Raw genomic sequence first — 25914 nt, forward strand, 5'->3', positions numbered from 1 at the left:
AGCAAACATAGCAGACTTGAAAATTATTCTAAAGAAGCAGACAGGAAATCTGAAAAATAGGATAAATATCTAACAGCCTATAAGCAGAAAACCCCAGTGGCACTCCAGAATGACAACGTGCAAAAGTGGTGATTTGAAATGTTCATTTTTTAATTAATTTTTTTGACCAAATAACCTAGAGCCTTCCCACATCTACATGGCAACACCTTACCTCTGTTGTCATTTCCAGGCGTACATGCGCGCTTCCTGCTGGACATGAGATGTGAATGTCCATTGGACGCTCAAATAAAAATTATTGCTTTCTTTCACCTAAATAATCTTCATCTTCCGGGACCGCTGTTGATGGTAATGTCATCACAGCGTTTCAGGTCATTAAACTATACCCCTTCAAATCATTTCCTCTTGTCCATTATACCCAGTTGATACCAACTTTTACTGATTATAAGGGATAAAGATTCAACTCTGATGAGCATATGTATATAAAGGGAAATTGTGTGGTTAATATAATTAAACTCCTGAAGAGCCAGGCCCCAGAGATGCCCAGAACCAGGAAGTCCGATGCTTCTTGTCTCTGCCCTTCCTCCCTGAGAAGCTTCCTCTGTGCAGTCAGGGATGGACCCCCATAGCTCTCAGCTCTCACCACCAAGTGCAGTATTTAAAATCTGGGCTCAGGGGCGCCTGGGTGGCACAGCGGTTAAGCATCTGCCTTCGGCTCAGGGCGTGATCCCGGCGTTTTGGGATCGAGCCCCACATCAGGCTCCTCTGCTATGAGCCTGCTTCTTCCTCTCCCACTCCCCCTGCTTGTGTTCCCTCTCTCGCTGGCTGTCTCTATCTCTGTCAAATAAATAAATAAAATCTTAAAAAATAAATAAATAAAATAAAATCTGGGCTCAGAGCTCTGTCTGGCCCAGCTGGGGCCCTGCAGTGAGGGGAACTATGATGGGCAGCCCCCACTTGAACCACAGGGATGAAGTAAGGGGAGGTCTGCTCTCTAGAAGAGGGAAGGGGTATTCTCGGAATTAGATAACAGTGCTAGGTAGACAGTATTTTGTAGTAGATACTCACCAGAGAAGGCTTCCTAATGGCTTTTTGGGGGAGGTTAATAGATGTAAGGGACTGTACCCATATCACAGTAGGACAGTATGGCTAATATTTGTACAGCAGGCATTATTTCACCCTATACTAACAACTACCTTTGAGAAAACTGAGACTCAGAGACGTTTCCATGATTTGCCCAAGGTCACACAGCAGCAGGTGCAGAACTAGGGTCCGAACTCAGTCCCTCTGAAACAGTCCCGTTCTGTGGGCTGTCTTCCTTTTGCCTGCAGTGTTGTCAGTGGATACCAAGTGCTCGGAGCTGTTCTGAGCAGTGACAGAAAGTGTTATTCTTGGAAGCCAGGTGCTGTCTGATGCACTGTAATGAAGCCGTAATAGCTATTGATTGTCTTAAATTTCCAGGGAAATCATAGCGTCCCCAGTCCCTTACTTACCGGACCACATGTTCTGATTTGGTGTTCTGAACATGCTGCCGCTTCAGCTTTCCCTTCTACTCCCCCTTCTTCCTCACTGGGGCACAGAGTAGACACATCATTATGGCTAGAGAATTGATAGTCTATGGACAAAAATACAAGAACACATTTCTTTTATAGAATTCTTGTAGAAAGTGCTTGTCACGAGATCAACAGGTCCTCTTGCTGTGGGTTGCCCACAGAAGCCTGCCTTTCCCTGGAAGAGTGGAGAGAGAGGACTGGGTCAGCACAGAGGCTCTGCAGTCAGGCAGACAGGGTACGGTCCCAGACATCCTGTGCACAGCTCCGTGTCCTAACCTCTCAGTGCTGTTTCCTCTTTGTGTGTAGCTCTGATGGCACCTGCTTTATAGGACGATGTATGTAAAAGGCTGAATGCACAATAAACAATAGTGAGTACTACTCATCGTGACGGTCGCAGTTATAGAAAGTGTGTCAGAGGTATAAATTCACATGTATATTGGGCAAGCCAGTGGACTTAATACCCATCTCAGCATTTATTTCAAAAAACATAGGATTTTTTTTTAAGATTTATTTATTTATTTGTTTATTTGACAGAGAGAGAGACAGCCAGTGAGAGAGGGAACACAAGCAGGGGGAGTGGGAGAACAAGAAGCAGGCTCCCAGCGGAGGAGCCTGATGTGGGGCTCGATCCCAGGACTCTGGGATCACGCCCTGAGCCGAAGGCAGACGCTTAACGACTGAGCCACCCAGGCGCCCCCAAAAAATATAGGATTTTTAACAGTCCGGTGGTTGATTTTTTTTTCCTGTCAGTGTGCTGGGAAAAACTGTGTTCTTCATGGAGACAGACAAGAAACAGAGAGCTGTAACATGTCATGTATCTGGCGCCGATACACCAAATAGGGAAGGGCAAGAGGGAGAACTGACGAGTAGCCTGTGATTTAAGATGAGGATTTGAGGCACAACCTCTGTGATCAGTTGAAGTCCCAGCATTGAGATAATCTCATGACCTAAAACCCTTATTGCCAGCCAGCAAGGCATCTTTCCAAGCTTCCACACATGTGCAGGCAGACATCAGCACAGCCTTCAGTTCAGAAAGCACCGGGGCAAACCCTGAAAATTCATCTTGACCACAAGTGGTTTGTATTTTTCACCTGTCCTTCCTCCTTTTCCACTCACTGGCTGGCCTCTCTGCCACTTTTATCATCTGACGGTCAGTACTTGTGTAGGCTTTTCTTTCCTGCTGACACCTCCCAAGGAGGGCGTTGGCCCTGCGACTTGGGTTGGAAAGGGTGGTGTGGATGACGCTTTCTCCAGTAACAGGTATCTTTTTCCTGAATTAGGGTCGATCGGTGGCCTCTTCTTTGCGGTTGGCATCGCCCAGTATGCCCTGTTGGGATACTTCATCCGCTCCTGGAGGACCCTCGCCGTTCTGGTTAACCTTCAGGGAACAGTGGTCTTTCTCCTGTCTTTGTGAGTAGTTTTTCCTCTTAGCGGTTTAATTTAATACGCAGAAGGAATGTCTTAAGAGGATGCGGGTGAATGAGCGACGTTATTCCCTTTCAGGAGTTTGCCTGAACTGACTTTGGTGAAGAGCTAAATCCCGCAAGCGCTCCAATGCTTGGCAGCTGCTGGGAAGAGAGATGCTTAATTAATTCAGAATGCAGGTATCCCTTGTTTCAAGTAACGTCTCCATAGATTGCATTTTAATCTTCAAGTTGTTGACCCCAGGGTGCCAGTTTCTTTTGTAACCTAATGCCTCAAGCCTAAAGAGTTCAGGCTGGATGAGGTCGGGTGCTAGGCTCTGACTCAGGTATGACGTTGCAAACATCACAGTCCATTCACATCCAATATGTAGCAGCAACACTCCATTCCACAGGTGACTCCTATTTCAGGGCCTCTAAATGTGGACACAGGAAGACTCAGATATGGGAGAAATGCTTAGGGTGGACGGGCTCAGAGCAGTCAAAGGGTGATTCCCTGGTCAGGGCAGGGTGCTCCCAACAACTCGCTCCGATGTCGCACCGCGGTGCCCTAAAGGCTGTGAGGTGAGCCACAGCTTAGAGCACTTTGGCCAGGCCTTTCTTCCCATAGCTAATACTTCATTAATGATGTTATTAATAGTGCTTGTTATATAGTGTACATACATGATATATAATAGAATAATACTGTTTATTAATATTCTTCCTAAATAGCCTCAAGCTCCAGTAACAGTAAAACTAATATTTAAGAGACATTTACAGAGTTCTCCATAAAATTAACATTAAACACTGACCATCTTGTTGGGGCTTAAAAACCCAGTTTCACTCACAAATACTGTACTACGTTCCGATCTTTAGTCACAAAGAAGTAATACTATTCCATTTCTTATTTCATCATTTTAATGATGTGCTTAAGAAGTTTGACATTTTAGGGGCACCTGGGTGCTCAGTCAGTTAAGCATCTGCCTCTGGCTCAGGTCATGATCTCAGGGTCCTGGGATCGAGTCCCGCATCGGGCTCCCTGCTCAGCCGGGACTCTGCTTCTCCCTCTGCCCCTCCCCCTGCTTGTGCTGTCTCTCTCGCGCGCTCTCTCTCTCTCTTTTATTCTCTCTTCTCAAATAAATAAAATCTTAAAAAAAAAAAGTTTGAGTTTTTAGTTTTATTTCACCAGAAGTTTTAATGTGCTTATGAAAGGCTTTCTCCTAAGGTATCAGACTTCTAATTTTAATCATCAAAACCTTTGGAATAAATAAAATTTTCAGCCAATGGTACCAGCTTCTGTGCCATAAAGTGAGGGATATCTGTGGTAGAATTTTCCTTCAGATGCATCTTTCACGTAGTTGTTCTTTTTTCAAGTTCTACTAATGGAGATTCCGTAGATTGAGCATTGAACTGGAATCTGTGTTTGTAGTCTCTTTGAAATAAGAGAAGTAAATGCAAGAATGGATATAATAGTGGGGCGCCTGGCTGGCTCAGTCAGAAGAGCATGGGACTCTTGATCTCAGGGTTGTGAGTTCGAGCCCCACCTTGGGTGTAGAGGCTAATTAAAAATAAATAAATAAACTTTAAAGAATGAATATAATAGAAATAGTTTACCTATACTTAAAAAAGCAAAATGTATTGAATGTATTTAGTTATGTGAATTGGAATGAGATAATTCTACCAGAAAGGGAAACTAACGACATTTTATTAGTTCGTGTATTATACATTTTTGGAATAAATGGTTGCCTAGTATCATCCTTGAATTAATAAGCAGTCATGTAAATGTGGGTAGATAAATGAATTTTCTTTTCAAATAGCTAAAAGTCTCCTTCAGAGCGACTTTGACGGATGGCATGAGCTGTTCTGCCTGTCTTTCCTGAACGTGGTCTGAGTTTGTTATGGCCCTAGTGCGAGGTGGGGACATCCACACCCTTGGAAATGAATTCAGGTCAGGAAAAAACAGGAAACAGAGAGAAAAGAGTGTGTAAATATGTATTTATGCCATTAGGCCTTCCCACGTCAGCCTGCAGTTTATCTTTTCTGATCGTCTCCCCGCCCTTTTGCCACATTCTGTGTTCCGGGCACAGCAAGCTGCTTGCCGTGTCCAGTGTCCGGCCTCAGCTTGCTGTCCTGCGTCCGTGCCCCCTGCTCGCTGCTGCTCCTGCCCTTCCCTCACCCTGCTCCCCAGTTCTTCCTAGTTAACTCCTGGCCTCCCGGGTTTGCTCAACTGCCACCCCCTCCAGACTTCTCCGCATCGCACCTCCAGCTACCAGTCCTTTGCTTTGGCTTCTGAACTCTCCAGCACTTACCCCGCACCCTTCGAGTGCTGTATTTCCACCTCACGCTGGAACCCATCTCTTTCCGCACCAGGAGCTCCCTCCCTGGAGGCTGGAGGCACTTGGCTCGGTCACATGCCCCCAACACCAAAGCCCAGGGTCTTCTGCACAGATGATCCTCCAGATCGAATGGACAGGTGTGGGCACAAAAATATCTGGAATTAGCCATCGGTGACGTAAGAAAAAGTCACATTATTTTAGCGTCGTACCTTGTCTTTTTTGTTTTACTAGAAACGTTGTTGCGTAGTTTAAAAATTCCTCATTTTCACAATACGTGGATTTGAACAGTTTTACACTAAAAATCAGCACCCCCCCCTAATTTACAAAGATTTTCCACCTTCTGAGAAATTCACAGGACATGTTTTGAGCAGAGACAACATTGTTAAATTAGCACTGTAGCTTCTGAAGTTGGCCCCAGCACGGTGGAGGGGGCAGCGTGTTCAGAGACTGCTTTTTCTTTTAAAAACACGTCTTGCTGTTTGATATGCAAAATCTGCATGCGTTGGAATTTCTATTCCCAAGTCCATCTGTTGGCAGCTAGGTGAGCTTTGCGTAAGCAAGCTTACTGGCTTCTCCAAATGTGGGGACGTGTCAGGTCCACGGTTTGTGTACGAGACAGACCCTTTCCCACGCAGAAATAGTTCAGTAACTCCAATTTCCAAAGCTTGACTATCTCTCAAGTATAAAAATGATTTGTAAACATTTAACAGTAATGTAAACATTTATATGACAGTAACTTAAAACATTTTAACAATGGTGAATGCTTATCAACAATTCTGAAAACAGGGCAGTTTGAGGGAAAGGGGACAGTGACCTTAATGACTGTTAGTATTTTGGCTGTTCCCTGTCTCCTTTCTCTCACCTCCCCGTCCCCCTTGTTTTCATCTTTATTACGACAGACCTCTGGTGTCTCACTTAGGTGTACTTTGTTCATCACAGGAGGCTTCGCGCATGTTCTTTGGATTTGCCTTTAGATTCAATCAGGTGGTTCACATGGTAGCCTGGAAGCGGCCTGGTGGATGGGGCCACTGGGTCTGCTTGATGATCGGCCGACCTAACTTCCAATAGAACAGTATTTTGCTTGATTATCTGCTCGTGTATTAGTAATAATAATCGAATGGTAATGCAGCTGTAAATCAAGGGATTTTTCAGGCCATTGTAGAAGGCCTGGGCCCTGCTTTTGTGGACGATCAAATGCGCGTGAATCCTCTGCCCCGTAGCGAAGCTCTGGGAGGATTCCTGCCTTCTTGTTTCCTCTGAGCACCTCCTGCATGACTCAACACAAAATGAAAGTGCTCAGCAAGTGGTTATTGATGGACTGGCTGTCCACGAAGTTGCAAATTCTGTGGGATTTGTTGCCACTTCACTGTCCTTACGGAAAGGCACGGGGAATTCTAAAAGGCGTCTTCAATAGCCAGTGGTACTTACAGATAGAAGTTTCATTTTAAGCAAATACTGTCACATTAGATCAAAAGGTACTGGATGCTGTATTTAGTAAACAAGGTGTCCCTGTTCCTGTCCCAGTTTGTCTTTGATAAGCCCTCTAGCCGTGCACACGGACATGTGAAAAGGAAAAAGACACATCAGAGAGTTAAGTCTTGAAACTTTTGGAAAATATCAGTGACCGTATAACTGTTCGATACTTTGTGGTTGTAGTAGAAAATAATTATTCGATACCTGGAGGTTAACCAGAAAATGACTTTTATTCTTTAAGGTCTTGGGGGCAGGAAATATCATGAGCACTTCGTAAAGCCAGTGTGTCAGCCATCCGATTTTGAAGCAGGAAATGCTCCAAAGTAGTTGAGATGTGACCACCCCTGTTTGATTTTTATGTAGAGTCTTAAAATAATCTCGGCCTTCTTAATGACATATCATGACATTCAAAACATGTTTTAAAAATTTATTTTTTCTGATGAGACAATAAAAATTTTCTTCTTTGTGAGGCTTTGTCAGAACTTAAACACCTGCTATCTCTATAGTATTATTCTCACACTTGGCTGGGATTTAGAACCCTCTCTCTGACCTGTGCTTTATGAAAAAATTTGTGTCACTCAGTATTCTAAGCTTACCTTGCCATTTGTTAAAATTTGTTTAAAAGTCAATGCATACTGCTTACCCCCCCTTTTTTTTACTGCTGTTTTGGGAGTATGTTCTTGGTTTCCATTCATAAAGCTGCCACCTTTTAACCCTGGCACGCTGTTGAAAGTGGCCCCCTCTCTCTTTCACCTGTCCCTGGGAGAGTTAGTTTTGACCCTCGCGTGGAATCCGGGTGTGGTGAGGGAATCCACATCCTCCTGGGTGAATTGTCTCCTTCCTGTGACCGTGTACCTGTATGACCTGTATGAATATACAGCCTTTAATGACGTCTCTTTCAGATTCATTCCTGAATCACCCCGTTGGTTATACTCCCAGGGTCGACTGAGTGAGGCCGAAGCGGCTCTGTGTCTCATTGCCAAGAGGAACCGCAAGCTCAAGTGTACGTTCTCACTCACGTACCCGGCCAGCAGGAGCCCCGGGGAGACCGGAAGCTTCCTGGATCTGTTCCGTTACCGGATCCTCTTGGGGCACACGCTCACCCTGATGTTCATCTGGTAATTATTCCTGCGGTGTTGTCTTGATCCTCAGCTCGGGCTGCTAAAGGGCTGCCGGTAATGGGTTCCTTCTCCAGGGTTACAGAAAAGTTTACCTGATTTGTCCGCTGGAAGTGGTTTTCCAAGAACAAGTCCTCTGTCTCTTAATACCCGTGTGGCGCTCAGCTCTGCTTTCACAGCAAACTGCCGCCGGGCAAGGAGGAACCCAGGGTTTGCCGATGGCAGGTTTACTGAACTGAAATAAACAGCAGAAACACATCTTTGCTCCCGAGCTCTTCCATGTAAATATTTAAGTACCCCCACCAACCTCAAAAAAAAAAAAAAAAAAAAAAAGAAAAAAAAAGAAAACCGGGAAAGCAAGCATATTAGAAGAGTTTCTAAATAGGAGTTTAAAGTAACTGTCTTTGCTTTTAGCATCAGGTCGGTCGGGTAGCACGCTCTAGTTGTGGCACCCCGTCCTGTACTTTGTGTGACATCTCACTCGCTCACTCCCCGGGCGGTGGGCGGTGTTGTTCCTTGCACAAACGGGGCCCTGGGGGTGTGAAAGTGTGAAATGATGGACTCGAAGCCACATGTGCAGATCCAGTGAGTGAAGAGATAGGCATTCTCTGAACCTGGTTTTCTTGCTTAGCTTATTCCTACCCGCCCTTCAACACGCTCTCAGCATTCAAGTGAATCGCGCCGAACGATTCAGGATGGCTCTGCGGAAAGAGTGAGGCGGAAAGGGGAGAAGTGGGTGGGCAACGCGGACAGCGTATGACCCGCACGTGTGTTGTAGAACCGTGTAGGCGCTTTTACTGTGCTGCTCAGATATCGTGTGTTTTATGGTCGAAGGTTTGTGGCAACCCTGTGTCGAGCAAGTCTACGGGCGTCATTTTCCAACAGTGTTTGCTCACTTCGTGTCTCTGTGTCACATTTTGTTAATTCTTGCAATATTTCAAACTTTTTCATTCGTGTAATATTTGTCATGGTGATCTGCGATCGGTAGTCCTTGGTGTTGCTGTTATAATTGTTTGGGGGCACCACGAACCACACCTGTATATGACTGTGAACTTCATAAATGTTGTGTGTGTTCTGACTGTTCCACTGACTGGCCGTTCCCCCATCTCGCTCCCTCTTTGGGGCCTCTCTGGTCCTGGAGACACAACTATGTTGGAAGTTGGCCAGTTAATTAGGCCTACCATGGTCTCTATGTGTTCAAGTGAAGAGAAGAGTCACAGGTCTCTCGCTTCAAATCAAAAGGTAGAAACAGTTCAGCTGGATAAAAGGTCAAACCAGCCACAACATTCCCTTAAGCCAGAGCCTGATCCAGAGCAAGGCCCTGACTCTCTTCAATTCTCTGAAGGCTGAGAGAGGTGAGGAAGCTGCAGAAGGAAAGTCTGAAGCTAACAGAGGTTGGTCCGTGAGGTTTAAGGAGAGAAGCCGTCTCCACAATATAAAAGCACAAGGTGAAGCAGCAGGTACTGATGTAGGAGCTGCAGCCAGTTCTCCGGAAGATGCAACCAAGACAACCCGTGAAGGTGGCTACACTAAACCACAGATCTCCACGTGGACGAAACAGCCTTCTTTTGGAAGAAGATGCCATGTAGGACTTTTATAGCTAGAGAAGAGAAGTCAGTACCTGGATGGTCTGACACTCTTGATAGGGGCTAACACAGCTGGTGACTTAAAGCAGAAGAGAGTGCTCACTGACCATTCTGGAAATCCTAGGGCCCTTAAGAACTATGCTTAATCTACTCCGCCCGTGCTCTCTAAAGGGAGCAACAAAGCCTGGATGACAGCACATCTGCTTACAACATGGTTTACTAAATATTTTAAGCCCACTATGGAGACCTACTGCTCAGAAAAAAGAGATTCCTTTCAAAATATTACTGCTCACTGACAATACTCATGGGTGTCCAAGAGCTCTGATGGAGACGGACAATGAGATTAATAATGTTTTCATGCTGCCAACACAACATCCATTCTGTGGCCCATGGATCAAGGAGGCATTTCAACTTTCAAATCTTACTATTTAAGACATACATTTCATAAGGATATTGGTGCCATAGATAGTGGTTCCTTTGATGGAGCTGGGCACAGTTCATTGGAAACCTTCTGGAAAAGAGTCCCCATTCTAGATGACATTAAGGACATTCATGATACATAGGAAGAGGTCAAAATATCAACATTAACAGGAGTTTGGAAGAAGTTGATTCCAACCCTCATGGTTGACTCTAAGGGGTTTGAGACTTCCGTGGAGACGGTAACTGCGGGTGTGGGGGAAAGAGCAAGAGAACGAGAATGAGAAGCGGAGCCTGAAGATGGGACTGAATTGCTGGGATCTCATGGTCAAACTTGAACGGATGAAGGGTCACTTTCTTGCGGATGAGCAAAGAAAGTCGTTTCTTTCCTGGGGCGCCTGGGTGGTGCAGTCGTTAAGCGTCTGCCTTCGGCTCAGGGCGTGATCCTAGCGTTCTGGGATCGAGCCTCACATCAGGCTCCTCTGCTAGGAGCCTGCTTCTTCCTCTCCCACTCCCCCTGCTTGTGTTCCCTCTCTCGCTGGCTGTCTCCGTCAAATAAATAAATAAATAAAATCTTAAAAAAAAAAAAAAAAAGAAAGTCGTTTCTTGAGATGGAAAATACTCCTGGTGAAGATGCTGTGGAGACTGTTGAAACGGCAACATAGGGTTTAGAATATTACATAAACTTAGTTGATACAGCAGTGGCAGGGTTTGACAGGATTGACTCCAATTCTGGAAGAAGTCCTCCTGTGGATAGAATGCTATCAGACAGCATCACATGCTACAGAGAAATCACTCATGAAAGGAAGAGTCGATCGATGCCGCAGACTTCAGTGTTGTCTTATTTTAAGAAATTGCATCAACCACCCCAGCCTTCAGCGGCCACCTCCCTGCTCAGTCAGCTGCCATCAGCATGGAGGCAAGAGCCTCCACCAGCAAAAACACTATGACTCGCTAAAAGCTCAGACTGATGGTTAGCATTTTTTAGCAATAAAATATTTTAAGATATCTACCTTTTTTTTAGACACAATACTTTTATACACTTAACAGACTACAATACAGTATAAACATAACTTTCCTATGCACTGGGAAACCAAAAACTTCATCGGACTTGCTTTACTGCGATACTCACTTTATTGCGGTGGCCTGGAACCCCACCCGCAGTATCTCCGAGGTATGCCTGTACATTCTGCCAGGCGTTCAGGGCTGGGTGTGAACAGCCTATTCACTGGCTCAAAGGACTGTCGTGCTGTGGTTGGAAGGTATTTGCCACAAAGGCTGCGTAGAAACCTACGTTTTCATGTGGGGATTAAGGAGAATAATTTCATAGGAAAGGGATCTTCAATATAAAGCTGTAGAGAACAGCAGATTGAGAGGAAGAAGCCGTGAATATATTTTTCTATTTCATGGTTCTCTTCTTCTACCCAGCCAAGCACTGGCTGCCACCGGTATGCTTAGGGGCCAGGGCATACCAACCGCTGCCTTCCCCACGGACCCAGCACCGTGCTGGAATATCCCAGATGCGGAATGAAAGTGGAACAGAGGACGCAAGCTTGGAGACAGGGAGATGGAGGGAACTTTGAAAAGCCAGACCTGACACCCAGCACAGAGCTTCTCCTCTGGGTTCTTCTATTGCAGACACTTACCAAATACGTTCAGGTGCTCGGGTTCCATAAAACTCCGCGTTTGCATGTCGCAGAGACAGTCACACCCTCTGCCTGCTTCTGGAGGATAATTTACTTCTTGTGTTTAGGTTTTTTGTGTTTTTTTTGAGGCAGATTAACTTTGGGATTCTGGCCTTCGGGGGATAAAAAACAGACGAACAAACAAAGTAGACTGGAACCAGGGAGAATGTCCCTGTTTATTTTCTATCTTACACAGCCAAAGGAGTTCTTCTCAAATAAACCTCTTGCCCCCTGGGCTCCGAATGCTAAAATACGCAATAATAGAGGCAGTGTCATTCCCCATAACTGCTTTTGTTTTTGAAGATGCCATAAAATTCTGAAGTCTTTTCTGGGGATCTGTCATTGAAGAAAGGCCTTACCGCGGAGTAAAATGATACCTCTGTGGTTCCCATCTGTTCGTTGGGTTATTTCCCACAGTAGTTCCTTTTTAAATAGTTCTTTGATGCCCTAAATATACTGTTAAATATTATGCAAGTGTTCTAAATTTTGCTTGGGGCCCACAAAAAGGATTGAGATGATTTTAATAGCTGTAATTACGCATCCCAATGACCAACTTGCCATTAAGGAACCTCGCAAGGCAGAGTCCCTGCCTTGGGACCAGAGGCCCTCCTTGCCCATGCTGTCCCCATGCTCACCCACCACGGGGGCTTCTGCACGCCTCTCCTGTCCTGACCTGGCTATGTGTATTTGTGCCTGACTTGCTACCATCCCAGCTGGGTTTAAATATGTGTGTTTCCATGGCTGGAATTACTTCACTGGGACTTCTATTTTTTTTTGATTGGTTGATTGGGCATGTTCGAGAGTGAGCTTGGAGAGGCAGAAGAGAGAGAGAGAATCCCAAATGCGGGGCTTGATCTCACGACCCTGAGATCACGACCTGAGCTGAAATCAAGAGTTGGACGCTTAACCAATGGAGCCCCCCAGGTGCCCTGGGATTTCTGTTTTAAGTGCAGAGTGGACACACGCTGACGCAGACAGCGCATGGCAGAGGAGGGTGTCTCCTGCAGGTAGAAAGGATTTTTAAAATACTTTAGAAAGCTGCATGGGTTTGTCTAGCTCACTATTTGCAGACAAGGTGCTAGGGGACAGGGAAAACAGGCAGCTCAGTGTCACCTTGCGTCCTTACACACAATGTCTTGGCTCTGACACCGCTCATCGCCCTTAGCACACGAGGGACAGCTCCACCCAGTGAGCTGCAATGGGAAGTAGCTGCTGCCGCTGGCTCGTCTGCCAGGGAGGGATGACCCACGAAACAGTCCAGCTCCGGAGGTCCCTCTCCCCTCCTCCCATCCCTCTCCTGTTCACTGCAGCCCCTTCTTAATAGCCCCTTCACTGAGCCCACTTCGCCGTTTTGGCAGAGAGGGAGAGAAAGCTTTCCCTTTCCTGTTTCATCTCATCGTAGCCACAGCTCATCGGACGTTTTCTAAGGAAAACTAAAGGGAAGCAAGTGGAAACTTCCCTGTCATAACCACCCGTCAAAGCGAATTGCAAAATCGTAAAAGCTGATGGACTTCCAAAGCCTGTAGTACATTATATAGAAGTGTATGGTTTCCAAAATATACCCATGGACTAGTAAAGCTGAGTTTTAGGGTTTTGTTTTTGTTCATTCTGTTCCATTTCGTTTTGTTTTTAATAATTCAGTTTCCTAGGCACAGATGTTTGTTTTCTTGTCTTCGCTCTGTTTGAGAAAGCCCCAGCTTGGAGCTTCAGGATGGCGCTTTGGTCGGCTTATGACCCCCACAGGCTCCTCCATTCCTGGCCCGGGGCCTGCCGCCCAGGAGGCTGTCCCCAAGGGCTGCAGCAACAGCGTGCAGAAATAAACTGATGGCTTCGCAAAGGGTCCTTCCTCACCCGACCCTCCCTGAGGATCCTGCCTCTGCTGGGCTCCTGGTCTTCTCTTTCCTGTCTGGGTGGGTCAAGAACCTGGGGGTGGGGGTGGGCGCTTGGGTGGCTCAGTCGGTTAAGCCCCTGCCTTCAGCTCAGGTCATGATCCTGGAGTCCCAGAATCAAGTCCTGAATCGGGCTCCTTACTCAGCGGGGAGTCTGCTTCTCCCTCTGAACCTCCCCCCTCATGCTCTCTCATTCTCTCTCTCTCTCGCAAATAAATAAATAAAATCTTAAAAAAAAAAAAAAAGAACCTGATCAAGGGGTTGGAGGGCCAGTCATTTCTGGCCTGCAGGTGACCCCTCGACCAACCAGTCACTTCTCAGCCTGAGTTCTCAACGCCATCCCCTGTTGGCTTTCCCCTGGGGAGCTCTTTCCTAGAGTCATTTTGACAATATCACAGCAGTCGCCTGTGGCAAGCATTCATCAACTGCTGGATTAAATAAAGCAGGAATAGTCATGTCTTCTATTAAATGCAGACGTGCTTGATGAAAGGACGGATGACGTTTTGCTCTTTCAGAAGCTGGCCGCTCATCCAGGAAGCATCTAGGCCTAGCTCAGGAACTTCCAAGGCGCCTAGCATTCGTAGGTTTTCCTAGTGTACATTTAGACTGGAATAGGAAGGTCAGCGGGAACGTCAAGCTGATTGCTTAGACGGATGACCTTATACCGCGTCCGTGATTGGCTCCCCTCCGGCATGTCCTCAGGGGCTTTTTCTCTTGGCCTCTTGTCTTTCACCCCAACTGCAGGTTTGTATGCAGCTTGGTGTACTATGGCCTCACCCTGAGCGCGGGCGACCTGGGCGGAAGCATTTATGCCAACCTGGCCCTGTCCGGCCTCATAGAGATTCCGTCTTACCCTATCTGCATCTACTTGATTAACCAAACATGGTGAGTATAGATGGAAATGAGGCACAGCACGGAGGATCGCGCTCCTGTAGTCGTAAATACGTAAATACGTAAGTGTTACGGTCTTCGTCTTCTAGGTGGTATCCGCTCGGTACTCCAGGCGGATTAGAATTCTTTGCAGACCAAATGCAGTTGGAATCATTTTGTAGTGTGGTATTACTTGGGTTTCCCATGTATGAGTTTTTCTTTAGGTTCTCAATCCAATATTAAAATGCACCTCCACCAGAAGCGTTTTGGATCGTCTGTGTGTCATTTCGTAGCCCCAAGAGACAGGGTCATTGGCTCTGTGTGGATAGAACTCCATCGACCCAGCCGCTATCATGGAGAGGTTCTTACATAAGGCATAGAACTGCAGGACCTGAAGACTTTTCTTACCCCGTAAGGCCCACTCGACTTTGTTTTTGCTACTTGTTAGTGGGGAGTTTTGCAATACTTTTTAAAAGCTCTTTTATAAAAGAGCACTGTTTCCTCAGATTCCCTATTAGGTCTCTTCTGTTCTTGAGCCCTGACCAGGGCAACAGAAAATCCCATTCAGAGTGAACCAGGCAGATTGTGCTGTTTCCAATTATCCAGAAATCATTATTTTAATCCAAACAGCATTCCTTTTGCACTACACTTGGTGCTGTTGTCATGGATGGTGGGCTCAGTGCATTTTGAAGGGCCGGTTTGGATTCTGTTCAGTTGAAGGCTTTTCTCTGGGGGCGGTCCCAGTTGTCTCTGCTGACCTCTCTGTTAGGAACAGAGCTTGCTGTCATCATGGTCCAAGAGCCGAGTCAGGCTGCATATTCAGAAATCTGCCCCCATCGCCTCCAGTGAGCCAGACGCCCGTCCTTTGTGCTGTCACATCTTCCACGCTACCCTCTGATGACCACTTAAGGTTTTAGAAGGATGCATCCCGGGGAGTAGCCTGCCTGCCTAGCATGGTGCGTGTCCATTGAAAGGTGCTCAGTACTGATATTAAATGAGGCACAATGACCTGGAGACCCGTGTGCAGTTCTGTCTCGCAGACACTACCACTGAGTTCAAATCTAGTCTCAGTTACTCTGATGGCTTTGACAGGTAAGCTTCCATGTACTTATCCTTAAACTAGGGCTTATAAAATGCCCTGGCAGAATTGTTATAAAGGTTACAAGTACTATGGAAGTTCCTGCAGGGGACCTAGTGAGTCATGGGCCCCTAGTGAAGGGAGGCTTGTTAATGCCAGTGCCTTTCAAGCCTCTAGCAATTCTTTGAAAATTATTTCCCTTAATAAAGTGTGCAATTCATGTCACTTAATTCTGACATACTAACAAGAAATTTTCTTCAGTTTGTATTTTTAAGAGAGAGAGCCTTGTTTTACAGTGTTTAAAATTTGCCATGACGTGGATGGAACTAGAGGGTATTGTGTTAAGAGAAATAAGTCAGAGAAAGACAAATATCATGATTGCATTCATATGTGGAATTTAAGAAAAAAAACAGAGGATCATAGGGGAAGGGAGGGAAAAATAAAATAAGATGAAATTAGAGAGGGAGACAAACCATAAAAGACTCTTAACTATAGGAAACAAACTGAGGGTTACTGGGGTGGGCGGGGGTAACTGGTGATGGGCTTTAAGGGGGGCGGGTTATGTCATGAGCACTGGGTGTTATATGCAACTGATGAAATCACTGACCTCTACCTCTGAAAATGTTAATGCACTGTATGTTAATTAATTGATTTTATTTTTTTGTATTTTTTATAATAATATTTTTTATTATATTATGTTAGTCACCATACAGTACATCCCTGATTTTTGATGTAAAGTTCCATGATTCATTAGTTGCATATAATACCCAGTGCACCATGCAATACATGCCCTCCTTACTACCCATCACCAGCCTATCCCATTCCCCCACCCCCCTCCCCTCTGAAGCCCTCAGTTTGTTTCCCAGAGTCCATAGTCTCTCATGCTTCATTCCCCCTACTGATTAATTGATTTTAAATAAAATTTTTAAAAATGAACTGCTAAAGATTCATGTAACGAGAAGAGAAAGTGAGTTGGAAGTCTCCGTTCTCTGCGGTTCATTTTCATTCTCTGGAAGGTGGAGAGCATAGCGCTTGCCTTACAGGTTTACTGTGAGACCTAAGTAAGATACTTGATGGAAAGCATTCAGCACTGCCTGGAACATGGTGAGCCCTCACAGAAATCAATAGAATGATTCTCTGTTCTTTTCCTGCACATGTCATTCGATCCTGCCATCCAGCCAGTTTCCCCTTGTTTTGTGATGGTTACGTATTTTATGTCCTGGTCAGTCAGTCACATTTGCCACCCATTCCTTAAGCAACGATGAGTGTATATAATGAAACCCGGGGACATTTCAGAAAGAAGGTTCGGGAGACAAAGCAGATAAATTTATAAGATCCTCAAGAGAAATGTGTAACGTCTTTCTGTTGTTTAGGTTTGGTCGGAAGCGGACTTTAGCGGCATTTCTGTGCCTAGGAGGACTGGCTTGTCTTATTATAATGTTTCTTCCAGAAAAGAAAGGTATGCCTTTCTGATTTCCACATAAGGGTTTTGAACAGCACTTTCATTACAATGAATCTCAATATAGTAGAGAGATTACCATATGCCATGCTTCATTTCTATGATTGCATATTATTTAGCGACTGTGTGGGGTATAATGGGCCAGATTCTTCCCATTGCCTAAACTATTCTCTGGGTGAATAATGTGCTTAGAGGTGCACTATTAATTCTTTCAGGCGATTAAGCTACCATCTGGGGTGTCTGGGCTGCAGTACTGGTGATGTTAGAGTTGTTTATTTGAAGATGGGGAGGACCATTTAGCTCTGCAGAGAGAGAAACTCCATCCAGGGCTACGCATTTGCACTCCCCATTCCAGCCAATCACAGATCAGAGGTCAGGGTCTCAGAGGCAGCTTTGGCACCCCGAGCACATCCATCCATTCTCCCAGGGCCCGCTGACCCTAACAGCAGCCGCAGTAAGAGTGCTGTTCACGGTTGGTGACAGCGGACATTTTCTCAGTTTTATATAAAGTGTGAACAGATCATCTTCGGAAACTTGGTATTTTTATATATTTGTAGCTTTGATGTACACCCTTATCTAACTTGATTTCTGCTCCTCTATAGAAATTATGCTACAGAGTGATGGTTCTCAGCCTTTGTTTGTTTTGTCTGACACGTGCTAGCTGTCATGTCAAAAACTGACTTGGGCAGTGATTTCCAGCAGTGCAGAGTGGGTCATAACTACCACTGCGCCGCTGAGGCGTACGGTACCACGAGAGCCCTGTTTTGGGAGCTTTGGGATCTGAATAGGTCTTCTTTGAGCTTTTACTTCAGGTGGGAATCGTTGTGCGGTGGTTTGACAGAAGGTTTGGCAGCTGCTCGAAACACAGCTGGAGAACTTACTCCCTGACACAACACATCACGAAGGAAACGCTCCTGTGGTCCTTGCTTCTCCTTGGGATTCGGTAGTAGCAGCGGCTCACCAAAGACCCCAGGCCGCGCGCCCCAGTTCTGTAACCCCCAGTACACCTGCTACGCGGCTGGTCGCCGCCTCAGGTCCTGCGCCTTGAACCCAGAGAGCAGTGCGCTCGCTACTGGGGACGTGACCCGTATGTAGCACAGCCTTGTAGTGATTCTCATGGAATCACAGAAACTGGAGAATTCAATAAGTTTGCCCATTTCTTACTCTCTGAGGAAATCGTTACCTCAGCTAGTGCCAGAAAAGGGACAGTCCTCAGCTCTTGCCTTGCTGTGGGCTTGTAGAACCAAGCTCCCAGTTCTGTTTGACTGGGACAGACAGTAGGGGGCTTCAAATCATCATAGCGTTATTGTTTTTAGTATTTTTATTTATTTGGGAGAGAGAGAGAAAGCATGGGGGGGGAGGGGCAGAGGGAGAAGCAGAATCCCTGCTGAGAAGAGAGCCCAATGTGGGGCTCGATCCCAGGACCCCGGGATCATGACCTGAGCCGAAGGCAAACGCTCAACCCAGGCATCCCAAGATCATCATAGCTGTAGATTCAGATTTCATTTTTCATAGATAACTTGGAAATCCAGTTGTTTTCTATCTGTAATAGCCAGTATTCTGGTTGTCGCCTTGTAGAGAAAACTGTCTCCTACGGCCATAAGCACCCCTGTAACCTGTCACATCTCTGCCAGCCAGGCCAGTTCACATCTTTCCCGCTCCCACATAGCTGTGTGCTCCAGGGAACCAACCCACAGCCCAGCACTCTGCACGTGGTTCTTTCTACAAAAACCCAAAGTGGAAGCAGATGTGTGGTCTCCGGCCAGACCCGGCTTCACTCTCTGCTCACTTCTGGTCAGTTTTAAGAGAAAAGCTCGAGCGAGCCCGTAGTCGATCGTGCCCCTGGATGAACACGGAGTAAGGAGTACTCCAGGAGCTTGCCTCAGCACCATGGTGTCTCTGTTATACTTAGAAAAGTGGACCTCTAGTCTATTTTTGAAGATTTCCAGGAAAAGAAACCTCACTACATCCCTTAGAAAATTGTTTCTATTTTTAATAGCCATGAGAACAGACCTTATCCGCAACTGAGCCCATTCCCTTTCATTTTATTCATCACTAGAGATAGAGAACAGATGACCACCCTCCCCGCTTTTTTTTTTTTTTTGCATAATCCTTTCTATATTTGCTGGTAGTCATCTTAACTATTCCTGAATCTTCTCTTCCTTGAGCTGAAAAAATTTGTTCTTTAAACTTTCTTTGAACCTTTCATATTTACTCCTTAAAGCATTTCGATGGCTCTCGTTTAAATCTTAGTTCGTTCAAAGTTCTGAGCCTTACGCTACTTCTTATAAAAGTTCTGATAAATATATATTAAGAAAGAGACCTAGTAGTTTGAAAAATTCTATTAGCATCTTGTGTGAGCTTGGAGACCACTCCTCTTCTCCGTGCTTTTTGTGCCCATTTTCCTTCACTTTTCCCCACCAAACACACCTTCACTCTCTTCTTTCTGCCGATGGAGGTGTCCCAGGACCTACCAACTTTTGTTCGGTACCTGTGTATGATTGCAGTTCTGTGTCTGAGGCGCAGACAGACAGACATATACACAGGTACACCTCTCGAGGAAGCCGCCAATAAGCTAGAAAAGAGATTGCTTGGCATTCCTCAGCCTGTGGTTTATAATTATTAGGCCAAGTGTCCTGCCCAGTGCATATTCACACATTGGTTGGCCTCCAAGCCAATGTTCTCCCTGGAGGTACTGTTACCAGGTGGCCACTAATATTTTTGTACAGATTTCTCATCATTCCTTTTACCTGATTTCTATCCTTGCTTAAAGGATCCTAACTAAACCTGCAATACTGAGTATCATTTATGAAGGGTTGACTACATACTGGGTTCTCTTTATACATGGAAGATACTACATATTATCCCCATCTGGTAAGGAAACTAAAGTTCGCATAGGCCGAGCAATGTGTCTAAATTTGCACAGCAAGGAAGCCACACACTTTAGAGTCAGGTCCGTCTGACTCTAAATGGTGCCGTTTGGGAAATGCTCTTTTGCCCTATTAGAGTTTTATAGCCAAAGTATTCATTGCACATGGTGAGGCTGTTGTCTTAGAGAATTAGTGCTGCCTAATTAGAGCCAGTTCTTAACTCTTCAGTAAACAGGACTGATGGGAATTGGCCAGGGCTCAAGAGCTTGGGTTGTCAGCGTGACACTAGGCTCTTGCTGCAAGGAGGTTCCTGGCAGTTGTGGTCCTGCCAGAGACTGAATACTAGGGAGTCACAGCACATGACCAAACAAGTTTCACAGTTGAAAGGGTGTCCTCAGACTCTACTCTGAGCACCTGTAGATCTCATTTCTTTTATCAACCTTGGTCTGCCCATTCTTTAGTCACTTGACTTCTCTAGTGCTTGACTTATACAGGATATTATTCATAAACAAGACCTAGTCCCTGGACTCAAAGAACTTACAACCTGGTGAAGAAAAGGAGTGATTAGAGAAAAACAACAACAACAATAAAAGTCAGAAGCTACCGTAGGAGAATTGACAACAAAATGCCATGGGGACTTTCACTTGGGACCATGATCGTAACGGTGACCAGCTGTCCTCCTGCGTTAAACAGCTATAAAACCAGACAAAATATAAGAAGCACTGATTTTCAGACCCTGGACAGTAGGCTGCTCAGGACAGACAGTGATCCCCAAGTGGAAGGAAACAAAGTGCTCCCTAACCGTGACCTAGCTCAGGGTGTCTGAGCCACGGCGCAAGGACGGGGAGCCCAGCAAATCCGGGTGCGTTACTGAATTCAGAGGACAATGGTGTTAAAACGTGGGGAGGCCAAGATTTCTAGAATTTGCTAGAAAATATGCTGGAGAAGAATAAGATACACAGAGGAAGAACTCCAGAGATCTGCAGAAGGGGCCTCCGAGTCTTTGACTGCTTACTGATCTTTGGCTGTTCACTGATCTGTGTGTGTGTTTGAGGAAGCTACTGAGGCCAGAGAGAGGACCACCAGGAAGCAGCATTCAGGACCGTTCTTGGAACCCAAGGCCGTGCCTAGTTTGTGTTCTTTTCATCCACATGTGCTGCTCTGGGTAGAGACCTCCCGGAGCAAAGAGGCCCTACACTAAAGGCTGTTCTCTGCTTGCCCTCAGAGTGCTTTAAAAATCTCAGAAGGATGAAGTGATTCCAGGTAACTAAACTGCATCGTAGAACAAAGAGCAACAGTATTTAAAGGAATACAATAAAATCCAGCACCCAACAATGTAACATCCACAGAGTACTGCATCCAGCCATTACCAGGCAGGAAAATACCACTTACAACCAGGAGACATATCAATAGAAATAAAACCAGAAAAGACCCAGATGATAGAAGGAGGAGACAAGAACTTTAATAAAATAGCTATTATCAATATGTTCCACGTGTTTAAGAAAATAGAGAAAAGCGTGATCATCAAGAACAGACTAATAGAGGCTAATAAAAGCCATATGTGTGACATCTAGAGATGAAGTATACATTATATGAGAAAAGACGCAGCGACTGAGATTAACTACAGAAGCTCGGTGAAAGTCACAACAAAAGAAAGTCTGCAAAATGAAGCAGAAAAAAATAATGGAATGGAAAGTTAACAAAGCATCAGTGAGTTGTAGGGCAACACCAGGCCTCACGTATTTGTAATTGGAGTCAAAGAAGGAGGAAGTAAAGAAAAAATTATTTGCAGAAAAGGTGGTCAGATCCTTTCCACGTTTGATGAAGGCTGTAAACACATGACGAGAAAGTCTGTTCCTGAAGAGGATGTAACGGTACTGATCGTGGAGCACCCAGTAACAGATTCAAAACACAGGACAGTTGGATAGAACCACAACAATACATAGACAAATCCAAAACTACAGTTGGATATTTCAGTACCCCTCCACGACTGATAGATAGCACATAACTATGGATACGGAGACTTGAACATAACCTGACTGCCGTTTGTCAGACGCTCTCCCCTAACGCAGCAGAACGTGCATTCTATCAGAAGCACACAGAAACATTTACCAACAAGGGCAACATTTGGGCCATAAAGCAAGTTTCAATAAATTGAAGAAGATCGGAATCTTCCAAAAATAGTTGTTTGTTGAGAGTGGAATTAAGCTAGAAATCAGAAACTGAAAAATACCAGGGAAATCCTCAGATATTTGGGTTTTAAAAATCACTCTTCTAAAAACCCAAGGGTCAAAGAAGAAAGGAAATTGCAAAGGAAATTAGAAAATATATATATATATATTTTAAAGATTTTATTTATGTATTTGATAGAAAGAGTACAAGCAGGGGAAGGAGCAGCTCCATGCTGAGCGGGGAGCCCGACATGGGGCTCGATCCCCCCAGGATCCCGGGATCATGACCTGAGCCAAAGGCGGACGCTTAACCAACTGAGCCACCCAAGTTAAGCCCCGAGAATATTTTTAATTAAACAATAAAGTATAACATATCGAAGTTTGTGGGATGCAATAAAGCGGTGCTTAGAGAAAAAAGGTGTTTTCAAATTAATGATTTAAGCTTCTTTCCTAAAAAAATAGAAGACAGACTTTAAAAAAATGATGAATCAAGCACAAAGCAAGGACAAGGAAGCAAATAATAGGAGCAAAAATTAATGAAATAAGAACAGGAAAATACTAGGGAAAAACCAATGAAACCAAAACCTGGCTGTTGAGATCAATAAATCTCTAGCCAAACTAATATAGGAAAAAGAGAGAAGACACACATTGCCAATATCAGGAATGAAAGAGGGGAGTCAGCATTTATAAGGGAACATTGTGAACATTTTTATGCCAGTAAATTCAACTTAGGCAAAATGGATCAATTCCTTGAAAGATACACGCTGCCAAGTATACTCAAAAACTCAGATAACCTGAATAGACCTCTATATTCAAGAAATTTAATCTGTCAGTAAAAACATTCCTACAAGATGGCTTCACTGGTGAATTCTCCAAAACACTTAAGGAAGAAATAACAGCCATTCTGTACATTCTTCCAGAAAACACAGGAGGAAGGAATCGTCTCCCAGCCTCATTGGTGAGGCCAGCAATTACCCTGATACTAAAACCAAACAAAGACTTTACAAGAAAACTACAGATCCATATAGATGCAAAAATCCTGAAATATTAGCAAACTGAATCCAGCAGTGCACAGCAAGGGTAATACCTCATGACCGAGCAGGGTGTATGCTACCAGTGCCCGGTTAGTTTGACATTCAAAAGCTAATCAGTGTGATTCACCATTTTAAAAAGCCGAAAGAAAAAAAAACATCATATGATCATTTCAATACAAGTCGAAAAAGCGCTTGTGAGAATTCAATATCCATTCATTACAAAAACAGCAACTAGAAGTAGTTGATAAAGGGCATCAAGGGGAAACGTACAGCTCACATCACATTTAATGGTAAAAAACTAAATTTGGTAATGGTAAAAAAGTAAAAAATTGCTCCCTAAGATCAGGAGAAGGGCAAGGATGTCCATTCTTATCACTTCTATGGGACGGTGTGCTGAAATTCCTAGTGAAAAGGATAAGGCAGTACAAAGAAATTAAAGGGATCCGAATAGGAAAGGAAGAGGTAAAACTGTCTTTATTCACAAGACTACACGATGGTCTCCATAGAAGATCCCAGGGAATATACCAACAAATCTAAAATTAATAAATGAGTTTCACGGAGTTATGTGACACAATTTTATTTCTACATATTAGCAACAATTTAAAATTGAAAGAAAATAATACCATGTGTAATAAAAATGTGATACATTTAGGGATTAATTTTACAAAATATGTTTAAGACCCGTAGAAAGCTATAAAGTATAAAACATTGATGAGAGAAAATGAAAAAAGACACTACATAAATGAATTGGTGGTAATAATAATAAAATAAATAAAGAGCTTACTATGCTCAGGGTCAGAAGATCTTGTTTAAGCCGTCAGTTCTCCCCAAATCAGTCTATCATCAGCTCAATCAATCCCAATAAAATTTCCAGCAGACTTTTTTTGTGGACAGATATTGGCAAGTTAATACCAAAATTTTTATGGAGATGTAAAGGATATAGAATAGCCAAAATAACTTTTATCAAGAAAAATAAAGCTGTAGGACTTATCCTTCCTGATTTTAAAACTTACTACAAAGTTATATTAATCAGGATAGTATGATATTGGCAGATAGGAATGGATGTATAGATAATAAAATTTAGTATGAAATAAACCCACACATAGGGTCAGTTGATTTTTATTTTATTATTTGAGGGGACCTAGGATTTTGATCGCCTTTTAAAAATGTTTTATCCGATTATAACATACATAGAGAAAAATACACACAGTCAATTGATTTTTAGCAAAGATGATAAATCAGCTCAATGAGGAAAAGATTATCTTTTAAACAATTGGTGCTGGGATAGTTGGATGTCCGTGTGCAAACAATTTAACTTCAACTTGCATGTTGCAGCATATGCAGTAATTAACTCAAAATGGATGGGAGACTCGGAGGAAAAGGCTAAAACCATAGAAGCTCTATTAGAGAATGTAGGAGAAAAATCTTCGTGACTTTGGTTTAGGCAAAGGTTTCTTAAATAGGACACAAAAAGCACAAAGCGAAAACAATTCATTACTTAGACTTCAAAATTAAAAACTTTTGCTTTTTTTTTTTTAAGATTTTATTTATTTATTTGACAGAGAGATAGAGAGACAGCCAGCGAGAGAGGGAACACAAGCAGGGGGAGTGGGAGAGGAAGAAGCTGGCTCCTAGCGGAGGAGCCTGATGCGGGGCTCGATCCCGAACACCGGGATCACGCCCTGGGCCGAAGGCAGACGCTTAACAACTGAGCCACCCAGGCGCCCCTAAAAGCTTTTACTTTTTGAAAGACATACTTAAGAAATGAAAAGCAAGGCACAGACTGAGAAAAATAATTGCAAAACATATACCTGAGAAAGGACTTGCACCCAGAATATAGAATGGACTCTTACAGTTTAATAATGAGAAAAAAACATGGGCAGAAGATTTGAACGGACACTTCTCCAAAGGGATAAGAAAATGGTCTATAAGCATGGGAAAAGATTTTCAATTATTTAACAGGGAAATGGAAATCAAAACCACAATGGAGATATACCACTACACACCTATTAGAATGGCTAAAGTCGGGGTGCCTGGGTGGCTCAGTTGGTTAAAGCATCGACCTTTGGCTCAGGTCATGATCCCAGGGTCCAGGAATCGAGTCCCACGTCGGGCTCCCTGCTCAACAGGGAGTGTGCTTCTCCCTCTCCCTCTGCCCTTCCTGCCTGCTTGTGCTCTCTTTCTTTCTCTCAAATAAATAAATAACGTCTTTAAAAAAAATAGAATGGCTTAAATTAAAAAGACCAACCATACGGTCATTGGCAATGATAAGGAAGAATTAGAACTCATATACCGCTGATAGAAATGTAAAATGGTACAGACCCTTTGAAAAACATTAGCAGCTTATTTAAAAGGGAGACATACACTTGCCATCTGACTCACCTTTACCGAAGGGAAGCAGGAACACGGATGTACACAAAGACTTTGATGCAAATGTTCATAGTTGCTTTATTAATAATAGCCCCCAAATGGAAGGAACCCATCGGCTGAGGAGTGGATAAACAAGTTGTGGCCTATTTGTACAATGAAGTATTGCTCAACGAGACCAGCAGAAAGATTGAACTGTGACCTCCTGACACACAATAACACGGATACATTTCAAAAGCATTCATGCTAACTAAAGCCGGACACAAAAGTCTACAAACTGGATTATATCATTCACGGGAAATTTCAGAAATGGTGAAACTACAGTGACAGAACTTCGTGCATCTATGGTATTTTTTCTTTAAAAAAGTGGGGGGGGAGTAAATGAGTTGTAGGGTTTTTTGCCCACCTGTGTATCATAGCAGAGGGCATACTGCTGTCCTAAAGATTTTTAACATATGCACGAGCAATCAAAAATTTGCCATAATCACCCAGTGAATGAAGTAGATGATTAAGTTGAATTTTTACTATTTTGGGTCAGTGAAATGTGGCTGTAACATAACTGAGATGTTTTTTGTTCTGGCAACCTCAGATGGGCTCTGAGGAAACTTCCA

General features: G+C 44.1%; 1 protein-coding gene across 1 annotated transcript in view; it reads left to right on the top strand.

Annotated features, from left to right (window-relative positions):
• Positions 1-25914, top strand: part of SLC22A15 (solute carrier family 22 member 15) — a 74723-nt gene that overhangs the window by 38408 nt on the left and 10401 nt on the right. Inside the window, exons 5-8 of the mRNA XM_045801433.2 lie at positions 2831-2960; positions 7662-7877; positions 14199-14339; positions 16776-16861. Coding sequence (XP_045657389.2) covers positions 2831-2960; positions 7662-7877; positions 14199-14339; positions 16776-16861 — 573 coding nt within the window. The remainder of the gene's footprint in view (positions 1-2830; positions 2961-7661; positions 7878-14198; positions 14340-16775; positions 16862-25914) is intronic.

This window comes from Ursus americanus, chromosome 12, assembly GCF_024610735.1.
Source record: "Ursus americanus isolate L20-20 chromosome 12, mUrsAme1.1.p, whole genome shotgun sequence".
Classification (NCBI taxonomy): Eukaryota; Metazoa; Chordata; class Mammalia; order Carnivora; family Ursidae; genus Ursus; species Ursus americanus.